This window comes from Chelonoidis abingdonii, chromosome 1, assembly GCF_003597395.2.
Source record: "Chelonoidis abingdonii isolate Lonesome George chromosome 1, CheloAbing_2.0, whole genome shotgun sequence".
Lineage (NCBI taxonomy): Eukaryota > Metazoa > Chordata > Testudines > Testudinidae > Chelonoidis > Chelonoidis abingdonii.
This window is the reverse complement of record NC_133769.1, coordinates 99,774,434-99,797,389: the sequence shown is the minus strand read 5'-3', so window position 1 is coordinate 99,797,389 and position 22,956 is coordinate 99,774,434. Positions and strand designations below refer to the sequence as shown.

The window sequence follows — 22,956 nt, the reverse complement described above, 5'->3', positions numbered from 1 at the left end:
TGGACCCTGGAGAAGATGCACATGTAAGGTGAGCTGGTGGCCTTGGGGGGAATAAAAGGAAGGAGGGAGGGGGAAGTGGAAAGAGAAGAAGGGGAGGGGGGAATTTGGGACATGCAGGGCTGTGGCAGCCAGAGAAAGAGGCGACTTTCCACAGCTCCAGGGCTGCAGCTGCTGGGGAGAGATGGCCCTCCTTCCCAGTCCAAGCTTGGGGACTGCTGAAGCAGGGGAGAGATCCCCCTCCTTCCCAGCTCCAGCTTGGGGGCTGCCGTGGCAGCGGAAAGAGGGCATATCCATCACATTAGAAAGGTAAAACTATTAACATTAAAATGAGTTGTGTGCTTTTATTTGTAGAACAAAAAAAAGATTATTATTATTAAGGTTTTTTTTTTAATATAGCGCTTTTATCCAAAGTGCTTTACAATAGTTAGCTAACAGTACAAACCACATTTGGAAACAACTAGGAGTCCAATGGCACCTTAAAGACTAACAGATTTATTTGGGCATAAGCTTTCATAGGTAAAAAAACCCACTTCTTCAGATGCATGGAGTGAAAATTACAGCTGCAGGCATTACATAATGACACATGAAGAGAAGGGAGTTACCTCATAAGTGAAGAACCAGTGTTGACAGGACCAATTCAATCAGGGTGGATGTGGTCCACTCCCAATAATAGATGAGGAGGTGTCAAATCCAGGGGAGGTAAAGCTGCTTTTATAAATAAATCTGTTAGTCTTTAAGGTGCCACCGGACTCCTTGTTGTTTTTGCGGATACAGACTAACACGGCTACCCCCTGATATTTGACACATTTGGAATGATCATTAAGTGGTTTGCCGAGACCCTCAGCAATTTTCAAGTTGTCCACAAAAAAAAAAGTTTGAAAACCATTGAGCTAGAGACTTACTTTTTTAAAAAAAACTGAAAGCTGAGATTCTAGAAACCTGTCTTTACCTTCCGCCATAGCAGATAGTCCTTTGCACACCGCACATTATGGGAAAACACTGCATTAGACTAAGAGCACAAAATGTTCCTAGAACAAGACAGTAAGGCCCAGACTGCCAATGGTATTTAGGTGACCAACTTCCATTGACTTCAATGGCAGTTAGGACCCTAAATACCTTTGAGGATTTAGGCCTAAATGTCCATCTAACTTTCAACATAACCTCAAGCGAATATTCTGAGTCTCATTAGCCTGAGCAGGGCCACTTTGGCAACTGATCAAAACTCATATAGCACCATAAAATGCATCCAACTGGGGAATGCTGTAGTCTACCTTCAGTGTAGAATGGGGTTCACCAAAGTATAGAAAGAGGACGTTTTGTCTTCTGCCAGAGGGGACAGTTTTGGAAATAGATTCTCTTTTCCTGAGGTTTGTTGAAGATCCATTTATGTCATCAACATGAGTAAAGTACTCCACCTGAAAGTTTACCAAGGACCAACAAACCCACATAGCCAAGAAGTCTTTGGCAATCCAATAGGAAACTATGTCAACAAGAAAAGCAGTAGACTAGGAGAAAACCAAACCAAACCATGAACAGCAACACAATCTACTGTGCATGTGCCCCCGCCCCATAGTCCAGGACTGAGATTAAGGCCAAAGGTTCTTTATTTTACATAAGCCAAGCTACCAAGTGAGGGAGATTGGCTATTTTAGACATTTCTGATGAGGCTGAGTGTGGATTCTGCTTAAAGGAAGGTCTATTTTTTCTGTTGTCACCAATACCAATCCCATGCTTAATTTAAGATACTTTTGGATGGCTCGGCCAACCTCAATCTTTGCTATTTAATTGTAGGCACGTCTATGGCTGTCATCAGTGTGGGAGCCGAGAGCCTTGCAACCTAGCTTCACAACCAGGCATGGAGAGGTGGGGAACCCCCCGCCCCGTCGCAGCTGGAGAACCGGGGAACAGGACAGACGGAATGACTTGCCCATGACCGCCCAGGGTTGCTGAGTGACTTGCCGCTGGTTGCACGGCCGGTGGCAGAGCTGGGAAAAGAGCCCAGACCTCTCAAGGCCCCGCCATCCCGCCCTTCCTCCCTCCACTGCAGAGGACGAGACGGGCGCGCTGTGGCCCCAGCCGCTCTAGTCGGGCAGGGAGCCGAACCCCGGAGGCTGCTGCCGCCCCGGCCGCGCACCCCCGTCCCGCTGCAGGGCGCAGACAGAGCATGTGACGCGGGCACCCCCCCGGGGCGTTTCTCGCTGCCAGGGGACGTGGGGTTTCGGCAGAGGCTCCCAAGCGGCCCCGCTGCGGGGCGGGACAACGAGCCCTGGCCGCGGCCCTCCCGTCCCTTCCCCTCCACCAGAGACCGCTGCTCCCCCCAACATGGCGCAGCCGGGCGCGAGCCAGAGCTAAGCCCCGCCCCTTCCTCCACTGGTTGTCTCGAGCGCCGCCGAGCGCTCTCCGTCTCTATGGCAACCCACTCTCCTTTCCCCCCTCTGTCTCCGGCATCTGGCTCGACTTATCGCGAGAGGAGAGCGTGGGGGCAGTGGACGGGTCTCTAGACACGTGGTCCCCCCCCCCCCTCGCACGGCACGGGAAGCGGGGCTGAGGGGAAGCGGGGATTAGGCAGGAGGCTTCCGGACCGGAAGTGACGTGAGGAGCGGTGTTCTGACAGGTAGAGGCGGCAGGTGGATGCAGGTACCCAGCTCGAGCCAGCCGTTTCCGGTGAGTGACTAACCCCTCCCCCATTCCAGCTTTGCCAGACCCCAAAGGGGGGGCGCCTCAGGGGTCCCCATTAGCCCCTACCCCCCCCCCGATTCCCGGGCATAGCCTGGGTCCGCTCTCCCCGCCCCCACCCGGGAGCTGTTCCCTCCAGAGGTCCCCCCCCCCGTGCCAGCCTGGCCCCCTGCGCCTCGCCTGCTGTGTCACCTCACCCCGAGCAGCAGAGAGGGATCCCCCAGTGGTTGGCAGCCATGTCGAGCCGCCACCGACCCCGCTTGGCCTCTTGGCAGCAAAGAACCTGGCCGGTCGCCGCACAGCTTGGGCATCTTCTCACAGACCCGCCCCAGCGCGCAGGCAGGCTCCCTGTATCCAGTGCCAGCCACCCCAACGGCGTGACAGAAACTGGGAGACGCCGAACATGGTGCGAACCCAGAGAAGAACCACTGTGTGGTTACTGTGACAGAGGAGAGGGCGAAGCAGAGAGACATTTGTTACACTCCTGTCTGAAATATGAGGGAGCTGGAGAAAGATACTTCCTCAAACTGTCAGAAATTAGAAGAATTCCTGTGAAAAAGCAGTGAGGGGAGACTGTGCGTAGCCCTGGAGGATGGAAGCAGAGGACAGTGTGATACGTATCGACTTGCTCCAGAATGCAGAAGAAACTGAAATAGTAAATGGGTGAAGGGGATAAGACTCAAAATACCATTTAAAAGTATTGTGTAAGCAGATATAACACACAAAGAATCAACTTCCAAAATGGACTGTGTTCCGTCCTAAGCATTGCCAATACTTGTATAGCTTGTGAAACAATAAAAAAACAAGATTATTATCTCCATCCCCAGCCCAGAGTGGAGAATCAGAAAGGTCTGAAATATCTTTCTCCCCCAAGGCAGGAGAGGGACTGACAGCTCCATCCCCCACTGGAAGAGAGAGAGAAAGGGGCTGACAGAGAGCACAGGTTGAGTCTTCAGTTTTAGCTGCTGAGCGTAGATGAATTCAGTTAACTGAACTGGGTTTTGTTCTTTTTTTCTCTTCCCAGGCACTTTGGTGTAAACAGAATCTCGGGTCAAAAGACTCCAGCCAGCCAGAGCGATGTTTGGAGATTTGGACTATGACATTGAGGAGGATAAACTGTGAGAGCTTCACTTCCCTTTCCCAACAACTGACTATCACTAAGAATATGTCTACACTATACAGGGACAGCTGCAGTGCTGCTGCTATGCTGTGGTAGTGTAGACACATATTACAGCTATGGCAGGATTTTTTCATCACTGTAGTAAATCAGCTCCTTTAAGAGGCAGTAGATAAGGTTGATGGAAGAATTCTTCTGTCAACCTAACTCTGTCTACAGTGGTGATTAGGTTGATCTGACTGTATTGCATGGGACTTGAAATTTTTCATAGCCCTGAGCAATATAGCTAGGTCAACCTAAGTTTTAAGTGTAGACGATGCCTAGAGAACTGCAGCCAGGACCTGTTCAAAGCAGGCAGAGTTGTTCACTCCTGGTGATGTGTGTTGGAGATTTAGGTTAATTGTTCAGTCTTGATCTCTTACTCCCCATGAATAGGGGGAATGGAGCCTTGCAGTGGTGGTGAACAGAGGGAAAAGCTTTGTATTGCTCTACAATAACTCTTCCTAATTTGCTGATTGCACAGAAGTGTTAATATGTTCTAAAGGGGCGCACTCTACTGAAATGGTAGGATAGGAAGTAGGACGAAATGGCGGGAGAATGTATAATCCTTAAGGTTTCGAGTTTGTCACAGAGATCAGGGAAGTCACAGATTCCATGACTTATGCAGCATCCGGTGCGCCTGGCAGCCGCTGTGCCAGGCACATCGGCTGCTGCTGAGATAATCACGGGCCCCCGCACACCCCCAGCAGCAGAGTTTGAATGTGAGAGGGGTAGGGGGTTGGGGCACTGGACAGGGTGAGGTGGGCTCTGGGCAGTACTTACCTGGGGGGCTCCCTGGAAGTGGGGACATCCCCCTCGCTCAGTTGATAGGCAGAGGTGTGGCCAGGTAGCTCTGTGGGCTGCCTCCGCCCAGAGCACTGGCTTCGCAGCTCCCATCGGCCAGAGGGAGCTGCGGGGGTGGTGCCTGCAAGCAGGGGTAGCAAGCAGAGCTGCCTGGCCATGCCTCCGCCTAGCAGCTGAGTGAGGGGGATGTCCCCACTTCTGGGGAGCCCCCCAGGTAAGAGCCGCCCAGAGCCCACCTCACCCTGTCCAGTGCCCCAACCCCCCTACCCCTCCCACACCTGAGTTTGATTCACTGGTATATTTAGTTAAAGTCATGGACAGGTCACGGGCCATGAATTTTTGTTTATTGCCCGTGACCTGTCTGTGACTTTTACTAAATATACCTGTGACTAAAATGTAATAATATTATTAATAATCCATAGATCTATGACAGTCGTGTAGCTCCCACAGTATGACAGCACTAGAATTTTATTTGGAAATAAAAGGATTTTTGCGGAGTAAATAGAGGGACTCTGTTTTGAGAGTAGTCCTCACTGTCAGTCCTATTTCATCTCGCATATTTGTGTTGTGCATTTATTCACCTAAGTCTTGCACAGAGATTTGAAAAAATAGCCACCAAAATATTGGAGGGTCTTAAGTATGCTTCACAATGTATCATGGAGTGTGTTTTCTATCCCTATTCCTCACATACACTCTGAAAAAGATATATTGGAAGTTCTCTCTCTCCATTCCCAGTGACAGAAGACAGGAGCCTGGTTTTGACTGCAGCACTGGATTTGCTCACTAGACTACTTCCATTATCACATATGTAATCATTAGCCTCTTGTTCAACTTAGTGATTTCAAATAAACATGTCTAAATCATGTTTGGGCAAGGTCCTTCCAGTCTGGGGTGGAAGGCTGAACAGCAGCAGTAAGATGATTAGTTCAGATGAGAAGCATCTGGTATATTTTCAGATTACACATTTTAGCTCTTGCACGCAGATACTGCTATACCAATCTGTGTCAGTGATTATTTCTCTCTATATATTGTTCTAGTGGGATCCCCACCGTTCCTGGGACAGTAACCTTGAAGAAGGATGCTCAGAATCTGATTGGGATTAGCATTGGGGGAGGAGCACAGTGCTGTCCCTGTCTCTATATTGTTCAGGTGGGCACTCATGGAAGAGGAGAGTATTATGATTGTCCTTGTGAAGCAGTGTTAAACTTGACAGATGGAAGCTGAGGGGGGACATGGAGAATCTTATATTATCTGCTCTTGTCAGGGTGCGAAGCGTCCTCTTTCTTTGCCAGCAAATGGAAGTTTCTCACCATAGCTGGGAATAGTTCTGGAAGGATAGGGTTAAGACTTCTGAATTCACACATCCACCTGAGAATCAGCAGAGTGCTGGAAGCATATTAAAATTCAAAGGGGTCTGAGCGGGGAATGCCATATGTGATGTACTAGATCAGTGGTTCTCAACCAGGGGTACATGTACCTCTGGGGGTACTTAGAGGCCTTCCAGGGCATACATCAGCTCATCTAGATATTTGCCTACTTTTACAACAGGCTACATACAAAGCACTAGTGAAGTCAGTACAAACTAAAATTTCACACAGACAATGACTTGTTTATACTGCTTTATATGCTATACACTGAAATGTAAGTACAACATTTATATTCCAATTGATTTATTTTATAATTATATGGTGAAAATGAGAACGTAAGCAATTTTTCAGTAATAGTGGCTGTGACACTTTTGTATTATGTTTGATTTTTGTAAGCAAGTAGTTTTTAAATGAGGTGAAACTTGGGGGTACACTAGGCAAATCAGACTCTTTAAAGAGGCACAGTAGTCTGGAAAGTTGAGAACCACTGTATTAGACTTCAAGAAATCCTGCTGTAGCTGATGCACAAAGTAGAGATGACAAGCCCCAGAAAGAACTGTGTGCTCAACTCTCCTCAGATCCTTGTGGGGTATCTAAATGTTATGGGCTGGGAAGGAAAGCGAAATAGAGGCTGGCCCATAAATAAGACTAATTGCACTCCTCTACTGTTCCTCTTCTCTCCTAGGTGTTTGATAACACTCCGGCAGCCCTAGATGGAACTCTGGCAGCTGGCGATGAAATCACAGGAGTGAATGGGAAGTCAGTAAAAGGGAAAACTAAAGTCGAGGTAGCCAAAATGATACAGGTGGTAAAGGTAAGGAGTAGGAACAGTCCAATGGAACAGGCTGGGTCACAGTTTATAAACTCTTGTCCTTCAGTAGAGGAGGCCCCTGCTGCTCAGTTCCAGAACAACAGCTCTGGCTTTGCTATTCCATCCAGGAAGAAGCGACGATTCACTACAACAAACTCCAAGCCGACCCAAAGCAGGGCAAGTCCTTGGATATTGGTAAGACATGCTGGTTTCTCGCTCTCCCTTGATATGCAGGGTAGGAGGAGGGCGGTGAGGAGATCCCAGCCAAAATCAAAATCAGATTTTGTTTCAGTATTTGCTGCTGTTTTATCTCCTTTAGATGGACACAAGCTAAAACTTGGGTGGTGATTTTTTTAAAGTCCTCCTCTGTGTTACTAATAATACCTGACTATTTAAAATTAATTTAATTTTAATCAGTTTTGCTGTTGCTTGCTTTCTGCATTGTGTTCAGTTTGGACAGTGAAACTCAATAAGTCAGTTTCACGTGCTGTCTTTCATTCAGTCTGCCCTTGATGATGTTTTTGGATTTCTAACAGTGCATGGAAAAATTCCAGTCCAAAACTCCTGTCTTCAGTTAATCTTATTTTAGATAATCATTAGGACATTTCTCTCCATATTGGGTTTTGTAAACATTTTTTTTAAACAAAAGCTACATTTTGAGTTTAACCTACCTCTTTAAACGTGACCACGTTCCCGGCGCTCTGGAAAAGCTGAACAGGGCATATAGTAAAGGGCAGCCCCTCTTATTTATTTCTTTGGATTTTCTTTTGTTTTCATTCTCCCTTGTCAGTGAAGATGCTGACAAACTAAAGGAAAGTCAGACAAGAGCAGCCAAAAATGCACAGGGGCTGGGAAATGAATTTCTGAGAAAAAATTAGAGCAAAGGGCCTGATTTATCAGAGGTGCCAAGTATCCACCACTTCAGCTGGCATCACTGGGAGCTGCAGGCACTCAGCACTTCTGAAAAATCATGCCCTAAATACATGTATAGTGGTCATAGGATTACAAAAAGGGCATAATTATCTTCAGGAATCTGAAAGGAATGATCACCAAACAGGGGAAGGAAATGTTAAGGATGGTACAAAGACTTTTAAGTAAGGGTATGTCTACAGTAAGAAATTAATTCAAACTTATTCTATTCAAATTTTTGGAAGCGATTATATACATTCGGTGTTGTGTATCCCCACTAAAGCACGTGAATTCGGCGGAGTATGTCCACAGTACCGAGGCTAGCATTGAATGTCGGAGTCCCTGCTACCCATTGAAATTGTGGGTTAAGCTCTCAGTGCGTGATGGGGCAAAAACATTCTTGCGCGTGTTTCTCGGTGTGTATCGTCACTCAATCCTTCCTCTGTGAAAGCTATAGCAGACGCCATACTGCCAGCAGATGATGCAATATGGTGCACCACCTTTCTCCTGGTACTATGAATCAACCTCGCATGCCCTCGTCTTTCTGTCTACTCTTTTATCTAACCATTTCCCACCTTTTTTCGGCTACCATGAACTGAGCAGCACAGCTTCCGCTGCAAACTCTGCTCTCCCGCTCTTGCATTGCTAACTAATTTTTTCAAGTTGTCTGTCCTGGGCTTGCGTGCAGACTACAGAAGGCAACAATTCTCTGCTTTTTTTCGGCCATCGTGAACTGAGCCACACAGCTTCCGCTGCAGATTGTGCTCACGCTTCCACCGCAAGCTCTGCTCTCCCGCTCTTGCAGCTCTAGCGAGCTTCCCAACTCCATGCAGCTCACGGTAGAAGTGGAATGTATGGAGCTGTGACCCAGCACACCCATTAGCCTTCCTGGCTTTTTGGTAAGCTTACCTGAGCTCCTTGGTTTTTGTACGACACTGCTCTGTATCTCTGAAGTAGCCTCTTTCCGTCATGGCCCTGGAGATTTTTAGCGTACATATTTGTGTTCCTTTTTTTGGAACGTAGTTCTGCCATAACAGACTCGTCTCCCCAACATGCGGTGAGATCCAGTACCTCCCGTTCGGACCATGCTGGAGCTCATCTGCGAATCTGGGACTGTGTGATCTCCTGTGATGGTGGACTCTGCATGGTTGCCTGTGATGGTGGACTGTGCGGATGGTCACCTGTGCTGATGGTGACTAAACAGGAAATGAAATTCAAAAGTTCCCAGGCTTTTCCTGCTTACCTGGCTAGTGCATTGGAGTTGAGAATGTTGTCCAGAGCAGTCACAAGAGAGAATTCTGGAATAGCTCCCGGAGGCCAATAACGTCAAATTGCGTCAACAATACCTTTAACCTGGGATTGCGATCTCGATTTAAGCGCTACTCCACTTGCCGAGGTGGAGTACAGAAATCGGATTAAAGAGCCCTTTAAATCGGAAAAAAACGGTTTGGTCATATGGACAGAATCTTTTTTTTTTCCGAATTAACTCGTCTAATTGTGAAATAACAGACTAGTGTAGACCAGACCTAAGAGTCATGAGATAAAATTAAGCTAAGGGAAAATTTAGTCTGGGTACTCAATCCTACTTGCCTTATTTTCTCACTATTCTGTTAACTTAATTGGAATTAATTGAGTAAAGTAAGCAAGATGTGGTCTTAAATGTCAAGACATATTTCCTATGGTGAGATCTATTAGGCTGTGTCTTCCAAAGGAAGTTGTGGAAGCCCCATTGCCTGGGGTATATGGGACTTGAATAGAGAACATATTGTAGGGAACATGCATGCATTGGCCCAGGTTCAGATCTTCCCTGCATCTAATTTCTGTGGCATTCTCTTTCTGTTCAGTCTCCTCTGAGCTCTGCTAAGGTAGGCTCAATCTAGCCAGTTTGGTACCTGAAACCTGAGTTTTGTTAACTATGTTCTTTGTTACTGTGGAAATTACCCTGATCCTGAGTTTTGACACTTTCTGTCGGGTGTAGTGTTGAAGAAAGTGAAGCACCGATTGGTGGAGAACATGAGCTCGGGTACAGCAGATGCCTTGGGACTAAGCCGAGCCATCCTCTGCAATGGTAAGCAGCCACACAAAAAGTCACGTTCCTGTTTGGCTACTGGCAATGTCCGTTAAGCTGGTATCCAATAATGTCATGGGTAGTTATGTTTGTTAAGCTGGTGCCCAGTAGTACTGTGGGGCAAGAGGTCTGACTAGGGCAGGCACCTCTCCTGATACTTGCATGAGACACAGTCTCATGTACTTAGATCATAGGACAGTGAGCTATTCCTGTGTGTTTTTGGTTGTGCAGCGTTGCAGTGTTATGACTGCATGGCTATGCAACCTTGCAGCATTTTGATTCTGTGGCACAGCACTCATTTTGCAAGGTCAAAATAATTATACCAACAAGCAACAGCCCTCTTATCTGCTAATGTCTTTTCTATCATTTCTTTAACTGTATTCTGACTACAGGCATTTGTTTCAGTTTTGTTGTGTCATGTCACACCTTATAGTAACCTTTGTGAAACACGCTGCCTGCAAGTGTCCCATGTGCATAATAAACCTGGATTCAAAAAGGTCTCCCTGACTGAATGGATATGTCCCTCATAATGGTGTCAGTCACGCCTAAAAAATGCAAAACTGAAGTTCCCTCTGCAGTCCGAAATGGATATGGCAGTTCTGTACTTCTGTGCTGTTATACAGCTGCCACCTTCAGTCTGGATGTAGCTGCATTTCAGTGGTGAATGAAGTGATTCTCCATTAACCTTTTCAAGTGTGTTAAGAATGCCTAAATTATTGTGAGATTGGGGCTATAGATCAAATTTTAAACCTGGTCCCAAGTGTAGGGAGAACAACTTTGCCAGTTACTTGTGGCCCAGACTTCAACTTCTAATAGTCAAGGAGTTCGTGACTGTTCATATGTTCAAGCCCCAAATAATAAATGAATATGTCAGGCACTGTGGGATGTCTGGATAAAAGACGTTGTATTAATGGCTGTCAGACATTTCTTCATGTACAACCTCTTCTGTCTTAGTATAGTGGTAGGTTATGCATGAACCTGGGCATTTCTTGAGATATTCATTCAGCTTTCTCATCTGAGGGATGTAGTAATTATCTAGCAGTTACCCCGTCCCTCCTTCTGATTTGTCATAATTAAACACAAGCTCTGCTTTCTTCCCTCAGGATTGTGCCTTCTTGTCATTTATTACTGTTGTAAATAGGGCTGCCCCCCTCTGTGGGAAATACACTGTGTCACTGTATATCATGATTGCATCCACAGCCCTTGACATAATGTTGCTGGGGCTCTTTAACTGGTAGCTGGATTTACAGGACAACAGAACAGTGAAAATCAGGGAGCCATCCAGTGAATTTCAAATAGGTGATGAGTCAAATTATACAACTCTGAATCCAGTTTGGATTATTTTTTTAAGTTTTCTCTGTTGAGTAAAGAGCCAGACTTTTGAAGAGTGGGAAGAGGGTGTTTTCAACCATTCATATAAAATAAATGTCTTCTCCTTTCAGCCACTCACATCCCCCTATGTTCCCCTGGACTTCAGCATCATAACCACCTGTTCTCTGGTTCTTTGCTCCCCTCTAGATGGACTGGTGAAGAGGCTGGAGGAGCTGGAGAGAACTGCAGAGCTGTATAAAGGTAGATTGCCATCTTCTGTCAGACATCTCGATTGGGATTGGAGGAAGGAGGATACTGTGTCAGTGGGATGATTTGTATTTCTCTCTCTCTTCTCCCACCACAGGCATGACAGAGCACACCAAGAGTCTCCTTAGAGCTTTCTTTGAACTCTCCCAGACACACAGAGGTAAATAGACTGGGAGGAATTCTGTCCTCAAACTTGTAGCAGGCTGAGCACCCTAGGATGAGGGAGTAGATGTCTATGATATTATCAGATCTCAGAAGCATCAGGCCTAATCAGTACTTGAACCATGACCCGCAACAAAAACTATGAATGAGTGAGGAAGTGGTGCACTTTCTTCTGAGTCAGTTCAGAAACAATTCTCTAGCATGGTGTTAATGGGCACTGTGCTGCCATAGGTACCATCTTTCGCATGAGACATAAAAGTGAGTCGCTGACTATTTGTGGTCTTTAAGCAACCTCTGGCATTCTGCGAGAATAGGATTGTTACACTGCTCCTGGCCAAATTCTAACTTGTGGGAATGGTTTTTGATATCAGACATGGAGGCTTCTCTCCAGATAAACCCCTTCTCCATTTGTATATATTTTTTTAATTTGCTCAGCGTTTGGAGATGTTTTCTCGGTCATTGGTGTACGGGAACCACAGCCAGCTGCCAGTGAAGCCTTTGTGAAATTTGCAGATGCCCATCGCGGTATCGAGAAATTTGGGATCCGCCTACTGAAAACTATCAAACCGGTAAAGAATCAAAGCACAGGAGAGGGGATTGGCATCAGCATACAGGAGAAAAGGGGGGAATGGTGGGAGAGGAGATCAGAAATGGAGGCATCTGTCTTTGAGGGTATGGTCTTAAAAATTGTGATGGGAAGAATCAGAAATAGCACTGTAGAAACTTTCTTTAAAGGAACTTTATAGACAGTTAAGACAGAGTAGACGTAAATGTATCTATGGTTTGCAGAGTTATTTGAACATGGTTATTCAAACTTCCCCCTCTTGCGACCCGCCAGCTAGACTGTCACATTTGCATGCACACTCTCTAGTGTGCCTATCCTCCTCTTGGAGCCTCCACATCTGTTGATAATGTACTTACATCTACATAGTCCCTTCCTTCCTTGAGCTCTCTGCTAAGACTGTCAACAAAAGGGAACAATTAGTACCAATCGTGCTGTGACTTCTGTGACATGGACACCTGCCCCGCTGTGAACGAGACTGAGGGTGTGCCCTAGCTCATTGCAGCAGGCCATCAAGTCCTTTTAGCTCCCTTTTAATGCTCCTTTTCCTCCTTAGCCCTATAACTTTACTAACATGTTTTCTCTGCAGATGCTGACTGACCTGAACACGTACCTCAACAAAGCCATTCCCGACACAAGACTGACCATCAAAAAATACCTGGATGTCAAGTTTGAGTACTTGGTGAGCTGTTCTCTCTCTTTTAACATCTGGGAGAGATTAGATTTCATAGAATCATAGTACATGAGCACAGAGAAGACCTATTCATTCACATGTACTCCATTTCCCGGTCAAGAGTATTCCATACCTTATCTTCTTTAGCACTTTCTCCGGTCTCCAGGACCCAAGAAACATGCTTCAGCTACTTCCCTTGAGAGACTATTCTGCAACCTAATAGACATCACAATTAAGATACATTTCCTGATATCTGCATGACATATTGCTTAGTTAAATTTAACATCCTTATTTGTAAGGGACTCCTACACAATTTACTGTCTTGGAATCTCCTAAACACTTCCTCTCTCTCCCCAGTATTAATATCCTTCAGATACTTACAGTTGGCCATTATTTAGCCAAGCTAGACTATTGACAATCTTTCCTCTTAAATCAATCCTTTCAGTCCTTTAATCGTTTCATTGCTTTCTTATTTATTCCTGGCGACTTTTTGCTATGGTAGTGCCCCAAACCATACACAGCACAGAGATTTTTAGTAGATTGTAAGTTCTTTAGAGAGGGACAGAATCTTCCTGTATGTCTATCCAGGTTCCAGGACGTTTTGGGTGCTACTTTAGTATAAATAACAAGCCCCTTCCTCTTCCTGCCTGCATGCTTCCTAGGAGGGGCATGCTTACCCTCCTTCCCCTTTCTCAAAACAGGGTTCATTCTCCTTCTGAGATATTGCATCTGGTTCAGCTGGGCTTCTCCCAGTGTCCATGGGCGCACCATTTGACAACGTCTTGAGAAGCAGGGAAAACCCCCTCCACGTCTGATTGCCTGGAAACTCGGTCACACAGTACTTTGTGTGGAGATGACGGTTTTTTTCTTTTTTTTAACCTTTGGTGTTTTCTGTTCTTTAATCCTTCCTTTGTAGTCTTACTGCCTGAAAGTGAAGGAGATGGATGATGAGGAATACAGCTGCACTGTGAGTACAGATTGCAAGTTGTATTTCTATAGCATTTTGTCCTCCCTCACATGCAGCCCACAAAAACACACATGTGCCTGCATACAGCCATACATTAGGCCTGCTAATAATACATTAAAATTGTTACAAGTGTTCAGACATGAAGGTCTTTGAGTGGTATGCAGAAAATATAACTGATACCATTTATGAAACACATCCCATCATCACAAACCGTTGAGACCAGTCATCATCTCTATTGCATGCTCCCTGAATTGTCTCCTACTCTTCTAGTAATACTAGTATGTGTTAAGGATTACTATACGGTGTTATCCTAATGGATTTCACTTGAGTATAAGGCGCAGTTTATCTAAAGTCCTGTATTAGATGCTCTGCATCCCACACTAATGCAAATTTGTTTGTAAGTCGCATTTGTAGTTGTTTAAGGAAAATTGATTTCAGGAGAATCTCTCCTAGTGACAGTGTACTTAAACAAATATTCATAATTATAATTGGAAGACTTCCAAAAATCCAGTAAAATCCTCAAATTGGCATGGAAAATAATTCCTAGCATTGAATATAGCCTTCTGAATCTTCAACGTGCTGTACAAATCTTAATCCTTACCAACAACTTGTAAGGTAAATAGAGACGCCCTGTGGATGCCCCATTTCCCCAACTATAAAAGGGGGATGTGGACTTGTCCAAGGTCAGAGATGGACTCAGGATCAGAGCTGAGATTAGAACTCTGCATTCCTTGGTACCCAGTTCTTTGCTCAGAGGACCAGACAGGGGTGCCTCCTTAGTAACTAGTAAAACTTGAGTAACCCAACACCTAATGATGATCATATACATCCTGCTAAATGGGAGAAGAAAATCTCTCCCTCTGGCCCAGCAGGGTGCCATTGTTGGGCTTTGGCACACATGAATTACGGGTACATTCCAGACCCACAGGCAGAAGCAAATATGTGTGTAGGGAAGAAGCACTATCTGCTGTGCCCTGTGCTGACGGACCCCATCGCTTTTCTCTCAAATATGTGCTGTTGGACAATCATTAGTTCCACCCTTACTGACTTCCAGTGTCATGACTAGAGGTAGGCAACACACGGACGCCTGGATAGACTTGCCCTATATATTCAACAGGGCTTTGGAGCTGTGCTCCAGCTCTGCTCAGCTCCAGGCAAAAACTTGCAGCTCTGCTGCTCCAGGAGGGATAGCTCCGTGGTGTGAGCATTGGCCTGCTAAACCCAGGGTTGTGAGTTCAATCCTTGAGGGGCCTATTTAGGGATCTGGGCATTGGTCCTGCTTTGAGCAGGGGATTGGACTAGATGACCTCCTGAGGTCCCTTCCAACCCTGATACTCTATGTACCATAGTTAGGCCTCTGGCACCAGTCTTGTTGGGTACTGGTGCCTCTCTCAATAACTCAGCTAAGAACTCCAGTACCAGCTGGCCTTCTGTTCTCACCTTTCCAGGTTGAAAGGGAATATAAGTCCCATTCTCTTGTGTCACGGTAATGCTCATTTCTTCATCCCTGCTATTGTGTTTGGCCAGTAGATTTGGATGCCCAGAATTCTGGGCTCCAGCTCGTAGCTTGCCTAGGACTAGCTCCATGTTCCTAGTCATCAGTGGTTCCTGTGCTGTGTTTCAGTGGTCCCAAGAAGGCTGCAGCAGGATCCCATGGTGACCTGAGGTTCACGGGATCACATCAGTAAGCCTCTGGCACTGTGAACTTTTTGGGAGTCTCTAAAATGGTGTGGTGTTCTTGGCAGGCACTGGGTGAGCCCCTCTACAGGGTCAGCACTGGGAACTATGAGTATCGCTTAATCCTACGCTGCCGCCAGGAGGCACGCACGCGCTTTGCCAGGATGAGGAAGGATGTGCTGGAGAAGATTGAACTGCTGGACCAGAAACATGGTGAGTATCACTGCTCTCCTTCATGGCCCTTGTGGGCTTCATCCAGACAGGAGTTCTTTTGCTCTTGTGGTCCCTCTTCATCTTAGCCCAGAAACCCTTGCTGCCAGCATCTCACTGACCTCATCCAGTCTGGGTCTCTGGTCCTCACGGACCCTTCTGTTACAGTGCTTGGGAGACAGCTGTGCACAGAGCATGGATGTGACTGCTGCATAGGAATATTTGGCTAATCTCAGGGAGGGAGACTTGGACACAGGCTTGAGGATGAGGGGAGAGATACTCCTGTGGGTTCTGAAAACCCTGGGGAACAGATTAGTTGCAATTAGCTTAATCACATTCTGGGGTACACACACCCCACAAATCCAGGATAAAGGGGGGTATGGACATGGTGGTTGGTCATTGAAAAAGCAAGGGTGCATGTGAGAGGGAGAACACTATCTGCAGTATTCCCCACTGACACACTCCCAACCCATCCCCTCTGCAGTGCAGGACATTGTGTTCCAGCTCCAGCGCTTTGTCTCTACCATGTCCAAGTACAATGACGACTGCTACGCCGTGCTCCGGGATGCAGATGTCTTTCCCATCGAAGTGGATCTAGCACGCACCACCCTGAGCTATGGTCAGAAGGACGTCTTCTCAGATGGGACAGAGGAGGAAGAGGAAGCAGGAGAGCGACAGGCCAGGAGGAAGGAGGAAGCAAATGGCGAAAAACTTATTGATGATGCCTGAATATGCTGACACAGTGGGCAGGAAAGACATTAGAGACTGATAAAATCTATTTCACGTGGTGATTCGTCCTCAGTGATTTTCTGTATAAGCTCAGCAAGGGATTCCTCCTCTGCTTTGGATGGGGACAGTTGGGATGACTTGGGCGCAAAGTCCACACTCTTTCCAGCCTCCACTTTTTCCTTCCCTCTCTCTTTACCTGGATGTCTTTCCCCAGCGTTCCATTGCCCAACTCAGAGGCTGAGGTAGGGGGTTATTGTGGGAAACCCTTTGAGGGATTCCCTCCCTGCACCATATGATTCCACCTGCAGAGGGGACCCTTCTGAGTGTGAAGGGTGCATCCCTCCTCTTCTGCTGCCTGCGTCTGCTAAAAATAGCACCTGAAGAGGGATGACTATGGACAGCAAGAACAGCTCCTCCTGATCTGCCCTCACTAGATGGAAGTCAGCAGGATCACTCGCTCCACTTCTGACTACCCTGGGACCAGAAGGTTTTGCCTCTCTACTCTCCCACTTCAAATGTTGTTTACAATTCTACTGCCCCTGCTGGCTCTAGGTAGATGTGAGGATGCTAGAGGAATCTGCCCCCTCTGCACCTGCTTTGGCTGCTATTTCCTATGGAAGAGAAAGAGAACCCAGGCAAGCTGAGGCATAGAACTAGTGGTAGATGTAAACAGGTCATCAACCAACAAGGGATTGATGAAAACCTTCAAGGAAAGGGCTGCCTGGATCCCTTCCCATGTGTAGCATCACCCTCCCCAAAGAAAGAGAAGGGAACTAGCCTTTATCAGAGACGAACCATCTTCAGCAGGACATGGGCAAAAGGTGAAACTTCTACTAGTCAAAAGGAGGAGGTTTGTGAAATTCACACTGGCTCAGGGGACTCTCATCCGTGTGTGTGTTTCGTCATTTCCCCTCTCACATTTTGCTCCTGGTTGGCCTTAACCAGATTTGCTCCTTGAGGATGCACAGCTTATCACGTGCACCCCTCCCTGTGCATAGGTGCCAAGATGTGTGATCACTATGAAACTTGGGAGGAGGTGCTACAGCCTTCTATCAGAGAACGTGTTGAACAGCACACAGTCTTATGGGGAGGAGAAAACAGTACCTGCAGATGGAGATTATTTTAGACACGTGATGTAAGGAGCATGGAGTATTAAATCACCCACCTCCACCCTACAGTTCGCCCTGTTGCTACATGACCATTCAGTTCCCCATTTTGTGCTGCCTTTGGGCTGGAAAGTCCAGCTGGAACTCATAGCTAAGGCTCCTCACCCCCAACACAAGGCAAGGGGAAAAAGAAAAATCAGGGGAAGAAAGAATTCCTCCCAATCCCCTTCCCTTTCTCTCTCCTTTTTGGAGTCCCAGTTCCATAGAGTGGCTTTCTGTTTGTGGCAGTGATCTGTTGGGGGTGAAGGTTTTGATTTCTCCCCACTCCCTGAGGATGACATGTACCAGCTGGCAGTGAGCAAGGCTATTAAGGGCATTAATTTATGATTTATATGTTTTTTACTTGTTTTGTTTCTGGACTCTGTTGTCATCTTCTCTGCCTCAAGAAGGCCAGCTAGGGCTAGGCTCCTCTGGAAGACTTGAATGGGCTTTAATATGCTGATGGATGCCTCTAATAAAGAAAAAACATAACATTTCTATTTTCCTTCCCCTTTTCACTGGCTTTTTCGTGATCTGTTCGCTTCTCCTCATCCCTCTGGGACCTGAGGTGGGACATGAAGGTTGTGCATAAGGCTATGTTCTTTTTGTCTTAAGGGGAATATTCACTCCTTGCACAGAATTATAGTGGCCATCACTGCACCTTGCTTTGTGATGTACATGCTACATAAGGCTATATACACAGGATGTCCTGTGTTCCTAAGTGTGCTATGGCTTGGCTTAGAGGGTAAACACATCCTTGCAGAACACAGTAGTCCACCTCAATCGTGTCCTGCAGCATCCCTTGCTATTCCAGTGGTAGGTTCTAACCACAGACTCAGCTGCCACACCTCAAACCTGAGCTGGCAGTAAGTCCTGACCTTGTGAGCAGAGGCTGCCAGCTGTGTCAAAGAGATAGCTTATAGGAATGGAAAATGTTACTGATGGAGCTCCAGCAAACCACATTTCACCAGCTCTGGCCACACACTCTCTCCCTAAGCTCTGAATTCTGACTGGCAGAGATCACAGGGCAGGCTTCTTAGCATCCCATTTGGAGTGTTATAGTGCAATATGATGGCACCAACTTTTCTTTTAAAAAGCACTCCTCATGCTTTGTCCTCTGAGGGGTTCTAGTGGCCAGGGTGACACTGTTTGAATGGGAGTTGGACAAGAGCAACCACAGTAATCAAAGACCTTGAGGGACCAAATGTATATAGGAAAACGCTGTTGGAGAAGAAGTATTGAGTGCAGTCCAGGTCCTGAGCTATGATAAGCCATATTCAGTGCATCTTGGAAGGGAACATGGCAGAGGTAGCTTTATACCATCTTCGTGGCCCCTGGGGGGTCGGGGAAACTGCTCTGCTTCTGGGACTTAGAGTAGCCTGAAGGCTGTTGTAAGTTACAACAAGCTGCCCATATCCCCCTGGAGGTGCTCGAGTGGCAACCTTTTTCCCTGGCCAGGCCCCTATGCTGAGGCCAGTGTGGAGTAGCTCTCCCTCCTGCTAAGTTCCAATTACAAAAGAGGCCTGCCCAGCTACAGCTTGGTGCTGCCCATGTTGGGAGACAGACTGACCACAGCGTTATATAACTAGACTCCATGAGATGAAACTGAATAAAGGAAAATGTTGCCTGGATAGTTGGAATCCTTTACTACCAGTGAGGTCCATGTAAACTGGATTAGTTTCCCAGAAGATGTGGTGGAGGCTCCTTCTCTTGAGTCACTTAAAAGTACAAGATTGAACAAAGCCACAGAGAATATACTCTAAGGAACTAACTAATCTTGGTGCTCCAAAAATGGTCAGATTTATTTGGGAGTTCAGATAAATTTTATTGTGAATACAGTGCTGGTTACAAGTTACAAGCGGAGCCTCCTACACAGGCAGAGGGGAGGGGGCACGCCCTCTCTGTCTCAGCTGAGTCCTGGATGGAGGGGACACATCTTGGTTGCAAGCCCCCTGGCTCATTGAGGTCTTGTCTCGCTTTGAAAACTGTCCTTATTGCAGCAAATCAATACCCCTTATGTAGTAGCAGCTGGAGTGCGACCTTCTCTCTCTCCCCCCCCCCAACCAAATTCGGTTTAGCTGGGCTATCAGTAATGTCTCTAATGATTAGTCCCTAGTTCGTATTCAAGCCAGTGACCTAAAGTGAAATGCCTGTTCTGCAGCCCTTGCAATCCCTGCCGTACAGCCCTCTGGCTTCTGATCCCTTGGTGTTGTAAAAGGTCCCTTGAGGTGTTGCCACAGGGTGTTTGAGGTGAAGTAATTCAGGAAACTGGGAGGAAGGGCTTTGGCTAGGAGTGTCATAGTAGACCCAGTTCTAAAGCGGATTAAGTGTGGTTTAAGCATGCGAGAGAAGGTTCTCTTAGAATCCAGAAATCCATCTCTTAAGCCTGCTTTACTACTTGCTCAAACCCCCTCATTCATTGCATCCTCTGGCTGCTGCTTGTTCTTCTGCCTGAACATTGATTCCTTTATATAAGGGGTTTTCTTTTAGTTAACTAACACACACGCACCCACCCTTGTACCATTGCTGCCACATGGATAATCCCTTGGGACATGGTATGTTTTTTAGTGTCAGGGCAGTTGTTAACTAATGGCATTTAGTTGGACTGTTTCCTTGCTTTGTGCCCTTAACTAGAGCTTTCCCCCCAGTTCCTCCTCTTTGCCCATGAAGCATCAGAACCACCTTGCTTTTGGCCTCCCACCCCCTCAGATAATGTCAAGCTGGGGTCAGAATGAAGTCTCTTCCCCTCACTTTTAGTATTGCCTAGGAAGGGGAAGGCCCTACCTTTCTCTAAGGCATTGGTTGTGGTTGGAGGCCAGGTCAGAGAGAGTGACATGAAGTATGGCAATTCCTGTAGGTGCCCTCTAGCTGTTTTTTCCCTACACCATCAGTTGCTTCCATGACAGCCTAAACCAACCTCTCTCCAGCCAGGTTCATAGTGTGGCCTTTTCTGCAGTCTATGAAGCGGAGTTTGTCCTGACAGCCGTGGCAGATTAGGAGAGGCATTGAAGACTGAGTAAGTAGTAGCAGATATGATCATAGAGAGCCCCTAACTCTCTCTTAGGGTGATAGTGCAGAGAGAAAAGTAAAGTTCTCTGGCTGCCTCTGCGGCTGTTTAAAAATATTTCCCAGGGACAGTTTGTAGGGGAGGCTGGTTCAGTGTCTTTGAGCCTGTGTTGAATACATCAGTGTACTTGCAGTATACCATTACACAGATATTATATATGGGAAAAATTCCTTCCAGCTCCCCCCCGCCGCCCACCCAACAGCTTCTTCCCCAGCACACTCTCCCCCTTCAACGCATATTCCCTCCCCGCTATACTTGTCTCCAAACCAGGCCAGTCACACACTTTAGCATTGGCTCTTAGTCCTGGCTTTTCACTTGCTAAAATCTCTCTCTCTCCACTGTCTGGCTAGAGTTGCATTCACCTGGGACTGGCACTGCCCCCTTATCTGCAGGCTGCTCAACCCCATCTGCACTATGGTCCTCTGCTATGTGGTCCACCACATCACTGGTCATGACGACAGCAGTGTTGGTGCTATGGGACAGGTGGTGGTTGTCAGCAGCGTGATCCTCCACTCCCTCCGCATCTGACTCTGCCTCTTCGGTATCACTGCCACCCCCTACCGAAGGGGTCTTCTCTGGCTGAGGTGTCTTCTTCTCCTGATTCAGGCAGCAATAGGTGGCCATGGCCAGGAAGAGGGAGGAGAGTACAACCTCTGAGCCAGCCAAGTAGAAGATGATTGCATAGTTCTTGAATGCATCCACCAAGCGCCCTGATAGTCAAATGAGAAATAATTAGTGTTAGACTGTCAGCAAGTCTTTTCCAATGACATGGAAGTTGCTGAGATCAGCACCTCAATGAGCTCTCTGTGGCTGGGGAATAATTTCCTAAGGAAAGAGACTGAACCAGCCTTATTGGGATATTCAGAATTACACTTGACAAAACCCTGGACAATATACAACAGAAAGCCATTCTGTGTTGGCTGAGAAAAACAAATGGGATGTGATCCAAGAGGTGAGTCTGTGACACTGCTTCTAGCTACTAATTTGCCTTTGTTCTGTAAGTGTTAAGTAATTGTGACACCATGCTGGTGTGGTCTGACACAGCTCCAGTCCATCTTCCCAACATCACAGTATGACAGCTCAGAAGAGGCAATGGAATCACATGCAATGCTGTGGCATAATGTTTGAAACCAATGTTGGGGGGCCTTTGAATAGGCCCACAAGTTAGGGCTCATGGCATAACTCTGCAAAAGTCAAGATTGTCCTGTGGGTGTGGTTGGACCCTATATGTGACTGCAGGCTGGGTAAAGAGTAGGGAATAGTAGGGGGCAAATCTTAACACACAGCAAGCCCTGTCATCCTCTCGAACCTGCAGACCAAGCAGCAGCTAAGTAGGGTTATGCCAAGCAAAGTGACACTTACTTTCTTCCCACTCAGCTTCTGCTCCCTTGAGTCAGATCAACTGCGTTTACCAACAGACTCAAGTTTCCCCCGCCATCAGGCCCCTACAGCTGCCAGGCACCATGGGCTAGATTCTGTTCTGCTTGGCATAGGCTGAACACATAAGCTTAGACACAGTTCCATTCTGCCAAGGTTACGGTGACAGCTATTTCCTGGTTATCTTATTTTACAAACAAACTGCTCTCAATGTATAAAGATGATCCCAGCTTCATTACTGCAGTATCCCAGGTCCCTCTCTCATGCCTCTATTGTCCTTGCCCCTCTCCACCATTCTGTATTGACTTACCCAAATAACCGTAACCCTCTTCGAATCACGACTGGATGCTTTCCGGAAGATGTGTTTGACTAAAGCATATGTTATTGGTCTCAGTTCAGGGGTAACTGGGTGAGGATCTCAAGCCAGTATTATACAGGTCAGATTAGACCTGTCCCTTCTGACCTTAAGCTCTGTGCATAAATGGAGAGGAGACAAGGCATCTCTCCCTCTCCAGGCTGTTCAGATCCCCTCATGGTCTCCTTCTTCCCTTTTAGACTCATAGACTCATAGGTCAGAAGGGACCAAAATGATCATCTAATCTGACCTCCTGCACAAAGCAGGCTACAGAACCCTACCCATCCACTTCTATACAACCCCAACCTATGTCCGAATTATTGAAGTCTTCAAACTGTGGTTTGAAGACCTCAAGCTGCAGAGATTCCACCAGCAAGCGACTCATGCCCCATGCTGGGGAGGAAGGCGAAAAACCTCCAGGGACTCTGCCAATCTGCCCTGGAGGAAAATTCCTTCCCGACCCCAAATATGGTGATCAGCTAAACCCTGAGCATGTGGGCAAGACTCACCAGCCAGCACTTAGGAAAGAATTCTCTGTGGTAACTCAGATCCCATCCCATCCAACATCCCATCACAGACTATTGAGCAGACTTATCTGCTGATAATCCAAGATCAATTGCCCAAATTAAACTATCCTATCATATCATCCCTTCTCTCCACCAT

The 22,956-nt window shown here is 46.8% G+C and overlaps 2 protein-coding genes across 4 annotated transcripts in view; one reads left to right on the top strand and one right to left on the bottom strand.

Annotated features, from left to right (window-relative positions):
* Positions 1-2,477: 2,477 nt before the first annotated feature.
* Positions 2,478-18,008, top strand: PICK1 (protein interacting with PRKCA 1). Of its 3 annotated transcripts, none has more exons than XM_032791766.2 (13): positions 2,478-2,664; positions 3,701-3,794; positions 5,674-5,785; positions 6,689-6,817; positions 6,943-7,009; positions 9,702-9,791; positions 11,310-11,363; positions 11,467-11,529; positions 11,967-12,100; positions 12,683-12,775; positions 13,683-13,733; positions 15,479-15,623; positions 16,105-18,008. In XM_032791766.2, the coding sequence occupies exons 2-13, from the start codon at positions 3,754-3,756 to the stop codon at positions 16,347-16,349; spliced, it is 1,224 nt and encodes a 407-aa protein (XP_032647657.1). In that variant the 5' UTR covers positions 2,478-2,664; positions 3,701-3,753; the 3' UTR covers positions 16,350-18,008. The 3 variants fall into 3 exon arrangements, with proteins under 3 accessions (XP_032647657.1, XP_032647672.1, XP_032647664.1); XM_032791781.2 differs by having other exon boundaries at positions 2,521-2,664; positions 16,110-16,245; XM_032791773.2 differs by lacking the exon at positions 13,683-13,733 and having other exon boundaries at positions 2,522-2,664.
* Positions 18,009-18,081: 73 nt separating this feature from the next.
* SLC16A8 (solute carrier family 16 member 8) overlaps positions 18,082-22,956 on the bottom strand; it is a 9,898-nt gene continuing 5,023 nt past the window's right edge. Inside the window, exon 2 of the mRNA XM_032792127.2 lies at positions 18,082-21,271. Within this exon, the coding sequence (XP_032648018.2) occupies positions 20,880-21,271 (392 nt within the window). The 3' untranslated portion in view covers positions 18,082-20,879. The remainder of the gene's footprint in view (positions 21,272-22,956) is intronic.

Coding starts and splice junctions, on each gene's coding strand:
- PICK1 (XM_032791766.2), top strand. CDS start 3,754: ATGTTTGGAGATTTGGACTATGACATTGAGGAGGATAAACT. Junction 11,530..11,966: donor ACTCTCCCAGACACACAGAG/GTAAATAGACTG, acceptor TAATTTGCTCAG/CGTTTGGAGATGTTTTCTCG. Junction 12,776..13,682: donor ATGTCAAGTTTGAGTACTTG/GTGAGCTGTTCT, acceptor CTTCCTTTGTAG/TCTTACTGCCTGAAAGTGAA.